This window comes from Chelonia mydas, chromosome 8 (genome assembly GCF_015237465.2).
Source record: "Chelonia mydas isolate rCheMyd1 chromosome 8, rCheMyd1.pri.v2, whole genome shotgun sequence".
NCBI lineage: Eukaryota > Metazoa > Chordata > Testudines > Cheloniidae > Chelonia > Chelonia mydas.
In genome coordinates this window covers 22,468,580-22,476,868 of record NC_057854.1, presented here as the reverse complement: position 1 = coordinate 22,476,868, position 8,289 = coordinate 22,468,580, and the positions used below count along the sequence as shown (strand labels likewise).

Below are 8,289 nucleotides of genomic sequence, written 5' to 3'. Positions count from 1 at the left end.
AATAAAGTATGTTCAATAATGAATAGTCTTTGAGGTTGGATTTATTTAGATCTGTAGGAAACACACATAATGGAGATCTTGAGTCAATAGCAATTTTCCACTGGGATCAGTCCAAATGGATTGATTAAAATAGATATCCTGAATGAAGAAACACGAATGCCACCAATACACTTTGACACAGACAACTAGCCGGATAACAATCACTGACTTTGTGGCTGTGTTAAAATCTTTGAAGATAATGTATGACTATTTTTCAAGTCAAAGTTGCATGCTTGATCATGATTTTTACAAATGTATTCATTATAATTTTTTCAGACATAGTTTATGTGAAGAAATGTTATACTTCTAGCTATTCGTTATTCAAAATTTGCTACTGAACTTGTGAGAATGGTCACTTAAGTCACATGCTTTTGTTTCTGTTCCTATACTAGTTAAGCAAACACTTTGGAACTATCTCTGCTTCTCCTCCAAACAAATGTATTGTGTCACAAACTGAATTTTGTTTCTTGATTAAAAGAATCTCTACGAGCCCAAAATTCCTCTTCTGTGAATAGTCATATGGATAAGACCTTGCTCAGATGAACGCTTGTGGCAAATGAACAGAAAAGGGCTTGTGCACGGGTGGATTGAAATCTGTAAGGGTGCTGTGCACGTGCTGCCAGCTGTCCAGTTTTATGGGCTCAGTTGTTATTCCATGCAAAAAAAAATGGATATTCCATTTTTTGTACCTTAGTGATAGTGTCGCTACATCCACTGGACTCTCTCACAATGCACAGCTGAAAATCATGCACAAGCAGGCTTAGACTCAAATCCTCAAAGGTATGTAAGCCCCTAGATGCTTTTGAGGATCTAGGCCTTTCTCTCTCTCTTTCCCTCTCCCCAGCCAGCCTGGGCCCAGACACTGGGGTACAGATGTACAACACAATTGTGAGACATCAGATCTGTGCCATGCTCCAACCTGGTCAGCTGCCCACTCCCTGCTGGCCTTGGGCCCTGGGGAGCTGCACTGCAGCTCCAAGCCGGACCCCAACCCTGTACAGAGTGGGGGCTGAGCCTGGCAGGGATGGTACACGGGATGGATAGGTTTGCTGGTGGTTGAGTCTGCTCCCGCAGGGCAGTAAACCTGGCCTCCATCGGGGAGTAACAGTCTGGGGTGGTGCTGGGATTCCTGCTACTCCCTCCCATCGCCCATACAGAGACGCCATTCGCCTGAAAGCACAGAGGCCACAACCAAGATGGCGGCGATTGGGCTGCAATGGAAATATGCACGAGGTGCCGCATCCAAGATGGTGGCGCGGGAGGGCCGCAGAGAGGGTTGATTTTCCCTGTTTCTGGGGTCAGGGACCGGAAGCGCAGCGGGCGGAGGCGGAAGCGGAAGCGGAAGCGCTGGGTGGCCGGAAGTGTCTGTCGGGGTTATCCCTCCCCCTCACAGTCACAATAACAGGCGGCACTTGGCGGCCAGGTAAGGGGTGGCGGGGCCGGGAGGGGTAGGATTAGGGTTACGTGCGGCTGCTCTGGCTCCCCGCACACGCGCCCCCGGGGACAGGAGGGAGGCGCCGGGTCAGGCTGGCCCTGGCCCTGTGGAAGGGAATGGGGAGCGGCGTGTGCCCCGCTTTCCTGGTGGGCGATGGCCTGGGCCGTGATCGCTGGCAGCGATGACCGTTGCGGGCGCTGGGGCGGGCGGCCGTTGCTGGCGGGGGGTTGACTGACTGACCGACCGACCTCTCGGCTGGGCCTGCAGCTGGGAATGGAGGGAGGGGCCCTTTCCCAGCTGCAGTGGCCTGGGGGAGACCCGCGTTCTGGATGACCTTTTCCCTGCTGGGGTGGGTCCCCTCTGCCGTGTAGAGAGAGTGTCTTTCGCTCTCCCCGCTTCCTTTGGGATTTGCTTCCCTGACTCCCCACCGGCACGTACTCTCCTGTAAGTGCATGAGGCTGCCCTGGGAGACCCTGCTTCATCCCTCTTGATACCGTGCTCTGCCTCATCGTTCCAAACCTGAGGCAGGCGGAGGTGCTTTATAGTTACTGTCCCCTTTTTCTGGCTTTTCTCCCTAGTTACGTCAAAGAAAGGGGGTTACATTTGAGTAATGTCTCATCACAGCAGAAAACAGGCTTGAAAAATAGTGATGTCTCTTCTAAAGTACCACCTGGAAAAGGTGGAAAAATCCACTTTTCTCAGGGACAGGATGCAATAGAAAACTAAGCTCCCACAAAATAAATTATAGGAGGATGTTTTCCCCTGTTCTCTCCCGCCCCCTGCAAAAAAAAAAAAATCCCCAAGCAGCAGTCACATTTAATGTGGCTATCAAAGATATAGTAGGAGATGGGGATTATCTGTCTTACATTGCTTTTTGCCTACTGCACTAAAAACAAATTTACAGACATTCTTTAGGATCACCTTACCCGATAATGACAGGAATGTCATAGTAGATAGCATGTGATTATTGTCTCAAGTGGTTCTTCTTAAGTAGTCCCTGGTGTCAGCACATATTTGCTCCCCCTATCTTCCAGGTCAGTGCTACTATGTCTACTGATGAAACCAAGTTTTGCAATACTCAGACTAGCAGTTTGATCTGGGTTGTATTCTGTTTTGCAAACTGTCAACAAAATTGACAGCTCATTGATTCCACAATTGCTGGTACAGTATTTTTGAAACTGCTCAGTTTGTTTTCCAAAAGGAGGCTAAGCTGACAGTTCTGGTTGTTTCTAATCAAAACAGGAGTTTTCTAAACTTATCAAGTTGAACACAGAAGTCACTAATTGAGAATATAACACATCAAACCATTGTCCATGTAGGATCTTTTTTTTTTTTTTTTTTACCTTAACTATATTAAATTGAGAAGAATAAAATTCTCTGCATTTTCTGCCTACTTTGTTTAAATATTAAAGGAATATGTATGGATTGTTTAGAAGTCAGTTGTTGTAAAACAGCAGAACTAAAATAGTGAGAATGTTAGTTTTAAAAACTTGTATGTAGAAACTTATTCCCTACGCTCATTACTGGATACCCCACACGCTGCTCTACGAAGATTACATAGTTCTGGGTGACCAGGTTTTTTCTCTCTCAGTGATGAGATCTAATTCAAAGCATAGTCATCACCAGAGAAAAGTCTGGAGCTGCTCATGTAGATTAACTCATACCTTTAGATTTTCTGCACTGGACTCCCACAGGTGGAGGTGGCTCTTTTACTTCTCTGTGGAGCTCTTCCCTGGTTTCCTCCTCCTCCACTTCAAACCACTGACTTACCTACTACTTGACTTAAATCTTCCTTTTCATGTGTTATCTTATATCAGACGCTCTTGTTATCTTGAAATATCTTAAACTCTCTGTATAAAACTAAAATGTTTTCCATTCTCTGCTGCTGTCTGTCTGTCCTCCAACTGGAGGAGTACGGGGAAATTCACTTGGAATCCATATAACATAGAGAAACTTTGATACCATTTATAAAAATTTGTACCAAAGTCCCCCAGTGTCTCTGGATCCTATTTGGGAAATCTTGTCTTAAAGATGGGCTGGGTGGCTCGGTTGGGATCTTGATCCTTGCTTATTGGTTGATGATAAAATATTTAGTTGGCCTGTGTGTTCCTCTTTTTATGGAGGTGTAAAGGGTGTGTGGTTTTGTGGGCCCGTGTGAGAACAGTACTGTGATCTTATAGTTACAGAGATGCTTATGTTTAGAAGGCTTTTAAAAAAGGAACTTGTCACATTAAAATCATACAATTAAGGTAGATTTGTTACAAACAACCTTAATATTAATCTGACAGTTTTATAAACCTAATCTTCCTTGGTTATGTTATGTACTTACTACATGCAGTAATCTACCATGTTGGGCAAAATAAATAGAATAATCTCATTTCTTTATGGGCCTTTTCTAGTCAGTTTCATTCTCGGTCTTGTAGGCTTAAACAATGCTGCAATATTTCAGTTGAAAATATTGTAACTGATGAATATATAAACAAACATTTCTGTTGATGTTGGGATTTGTAAAAGCTAAGTTTTGTAAAATCTACAGTATATGTAGGATCAGATATGACTTAACAATATCTCTTGAGGGGAAGAAGGGTGGCATAACCTTGGTGTGTGTTGTATGATTTCAAAATTTAGAATGCTGACAAATTAGCTATTAAATAAAACCTTTCCCCATCATTAGATCTCAGTGAAGTTCATAACGTTTTGAGGTTTTTTGTCTGATGCAAAACTTGCATTTGGTGAACACAGTTTTTCTCTAATCTGTTATAAGATGCTCTTTATATGTCCATCAACCTGCTTTTGAAATATACTTACTTCAGGTTAGGACAGTTTATCAGAGCTATACCCTTCAGTCCTTTTTTTTATCTATTCTTCATCTACTAGTTGACCAGAGAAGGAAGAGAACCAAGATCAGTTAAATGAACTGGTTGTGAGCAGCTAAAGACCCCAGGTATGGGGAAAATAAAGAATGAGGGGAAATCATGTAATGTACTATTTGTATTGTGGCTATTGGTAGAATCACAGTAGAAATACAATATGTAGTTAAATGATAACATGTTTAGCATCGACAATATATAGTGTTTCGTAACATAAACCACAACATTTGCAACAGATGATTTTGATAACTTCATATTTTTACACTCTGTTGGTTGATGAATTTTAGTTTGTCGAAAACTGAAGAAAAATCTGTTGCTTATTGTGAAGCTAAGAAACGCATTTCCTACTAAACACTTCTTATCACAGAGAAGTGATGAAAGTTGACACTTAACATGTTAGAGGACACACTCCACTTAAAATCTAGTCAGTTTACAAAAGTTAACTCAAAGTATTTTCATGTCCACCTGCCCTGAGTCTTCCTGCCAAATATTTGTTGTTCTATAATCATTTTCTTGTTGTGGGAAAGACCCCCACAAATAGTTTTGTATGAATTGAATTAAATTAAACAAAATAATCTTTCATAAAAATAATAATTTACCATCATGATCAGGAGAAAATATAGACCATCCAAAACTTGTATGTATCACAGTTTTGGAGTCTTTCCACAATTTTTGTTGCAGTCTGGAAATTCTGAACTTTCATTACAAAAATGTTTTCATCTCTTTCTGTTGAAAGTTAAATCCATGACAGAGTTTATTGGTTTAACAATACTCTGTCAACGTAACTGTCCAGAAAACAGTCTTGAACTAAACAACATCAGTAGCAAGGATGTGAACTCTTCCTACCTCATGCCATTCATCTCTGTGAGCTGTCAACTTAATTAGAGTTACTAACATGGCACTTTTTCTTTAAAACTAAACAAATTAATGCAAAAACTGCTAACATTTGGTTTGGATTATTTCAGTAGCAGAAAATGCAGCATCATTAACTCAGCCATATTGCACATTAGGTATAAAATTATGGTTAAACAACATTTACAGAAATATAGTAAGCTACAAATTTAACAATAAAAATATAGAGAGATTAAATGTATACAACATTGCTGAGTTAAGAACTTTAAGCAAGATTGTAAGAGCCTTTCCTTTTTAGGACAGAATAATTTAATTTTGGATTGGACATAGTACACTGAAATGTGTCCACTTTGGTTAGTAATTTTCTGTATCTATTGTTCCATGAGCTGTCTTTGCTCATTACTATGTGGGTGGCAATTCCAGAGACATTTTATTGTTTTCTAAGTTAGAGAAAGGTTACTACAGAAGTAACCTATAATTAAATTACTTGGATATGTACATAAGAGATCCAGGTGGTATTCTGTTTACTAATTTTACTTGGTTCAAAGGGACTTTCTAGTTAGTCTTCATTCGTTTGGCTGGAATTTTTTTCCAGCTTTATACACAAGGCAGATTGATTTATATCTTGCCAGAACAATCCTTCCACTTTTTAGTTGATTCATTTGGATAATGGCATTCTAGAGTTAATTTTTAGTGGCAGATTTTGTTGAGTCCTTCTGTAAACTAATGTTTATTACTCTGTATCCTTTCTCCCACTTTTTGTCTTTCAGTTGCACTGAATTTGTATAACATTGTGAAAATTGATCCTTTTAATCAGAAATCATTGCAAATATGGGGCCTCGACGGAAAAATGTGAAACCATGCTGCATGAGTAGGGAAGTCTCTGAAACTACCAAACTAGATGAGCCAAAAGATTATATGAACCAGCTCTCACATGAAGTACTTTGCCATATCTTTAGGTAAGAAGCTGTATTTTTTGTCTCCCCATACCTTCCACTTTGGTATCTGTGAATAAAAATCAAATGACAGGCGTTCAGAAAATACTAGCTGTACCGCCATTAGTTAGATGGGAATTAAATTTAGTCCTCAGTATTTGTGGATGAGGTTTTGCGGGACAATACAGAGGAAATGTATGGGATTTCTTTCTTGTGGAACTCTACCTTTATTTCTTTTGTTAAAACTAAGCACATAGGTGGCACTATATAAATGTTATCTCTCCAGAGAAACACGCTTCATATTCTTTGATATAGTCATGTACACTGAAAACTACCTTATGTGAAAATTGCTATTAGTATCATGTAGAAGCAAGCAAAAGACCAGAGAAATGTTATATCTTTTATTTTTTATTTTTTAAGTTTGACTAAAAAAAGTCTGCAAGTGTACACTGATGATAGATACAATATTCATTCTAAGGCAAATTATCTTTTTATACCTTGTAGATGCATGTCTAAAATTTGTTGCATAACTTTGTTTCACTCATACAGATTCCCTTACTGTTAGCGTTGCAATCTTGCCATTCAATCTTTCCTACACGTTTTAGGCATGATCGTGCTCCAAGGTGTGTAGCCATGCACTATAATGTCTCTGATAAATTCAGTTACCGTACATACATTACAAGTGATGCGTGTCTGGGTATATTGAAGCAGCACTGACCCTGCCACAGAGAGTTTTAGTCAAATGGTTCATTCCATTTAAAAAATAAATGGAATACTCTAACTAGAATTTTACAGATACTCTTAGACTTTACATGCCAGCCACATTATTCAGATATCTTGCTGACAAGTTTAAAATATCCCACAGATTGCAAGTATGTTTGTGGGGCAGCTCCTACTAAACGGATCCCCATTTACAATGAACTAGAGAATTAAAATGCACACTTCAAAGGTAGAAAGTTTCCAGATCTCCGGGTATGGCAGCTTTGCAAGATTTGGTCAGAAATGAAATAGGCCCCTACACGTACTAAAGTATCACGGAGTCTCCCTTCTCTACCTCAGACCCTTATGGACACTGCAAGGCCACTGTTCTGTTTTTTACCTTAAGTGCATTGGCCGCCTGATGAACAAATTGCTACCTCTTCTGCCTAGCCACATTACATAGGTTGCTACAGTACTATCTGAAAAATCTCATTTGAATCCATGCTAGATGTGAGGAACGTCTGGGTTTGTATAGTAATCCTCTGGATGTTCTTTGGTGAGAGAGAAAATGAATGAATGTCTTTGATGAACAGAGTTTCTTTCCATCCGAAAGGTACCTTCCCCTGCAGGATATCATGTGCATGGAATGCCTGTCCCGGAAGCTGAAGGAAGCAGTCACTCTGTACCTGAGAGTGGTGAAGGTTGTGGACCTCTGTGCAGGCCGCTGGTGGGAATACATGCCCACTGGTAAGAAGTACACTTCATTTGGGTATTATGTTAATATTGTATTGATGAGACCTAGCTGAGCTATGATATCATTTATACAGAGACATATGGGATGGGCTTTTTGAAAGCAGCCAAGAAAGGTGAGTGCTTACCTCTCGCTGACTTACAGTGGTAGTTGGTGCCTTCCTCACTTCGGTACTTTTTAAAATCCCGCCTGTATGTGTGTTGAATACTACAGTGATGAAAATGGGGCTGCTCCATAACAAGTTATGAATAATGTATGTTTGTTGTAAGGGGGTTTAATGTATGAATACATGGGGCAGTTCAAGAGAGGCTGTTTGCATGCTGGTAAGAAGGAGTACGACTTCATCTCGCTACCCATTTGCCAACACTTCAAGGTCAATATAAGAGCCATTCACTTGGAGGTTCTACCTCCAACCCTTGCTTAGCTCACCCATTGAATTTGTCAGGGGTGGGAGGAGCAAGCATCTGAACAGTAAGACTTGCACTGAATTTAAAGATATACTCTTGGCTGGGGGTGGAGGGGAAGGTAGGGGAAGGAGAGCTATGGTGAGCGACACTCCAGAGGTTGCAGTGTCTGGGAAGTTAGACTTACAGGGGTTCCTGTCAGGAGGGTATTGAGATGAGATATACATGTATACAGACCGTTTATTGTTTTTAAGTCCTGTTTCTCTTGTATTTTGTTCCTACTGTTATGACTAATCAGTACTTT

General features: G+C 40.5%; 1 protein-coding gene across 9 annotated transcripts in view; it reads left to right on the top strand.

Moving 5' to 3' along the window:
• The first annotated feature begins 1,220 nt into the window (after positions 1-1,220).
• The window catches only part of FBXO38 (F-box protein 38), a 42,867-nt gene continuing 35,798 nt past the window's right edge, over positions 1,221-8,289 (top strand). For 2 of the 9 annotated variants that reach the window (XR_005226510.2, XM_037906833.2), the window contains exons 1-4: positions 1,383-1,462; positions 4,352-4,418; positions 5,967-6,155; positions 7,444-7,577. Coding sequence is in view for 8 of the 9 variants with exons in the window: in XM_037906833.2 (XP_037762761.1) it covers positions 6,028-6,155; positions 7,444-7,577 (262 nt within the window). In the remaining variant the exon portion in view is untranslated. The other 7 variants (XM_037906832.2, XM_027819653.3, XM_043552992.1 and 4 more) reach the window with 7 other exon arrangements.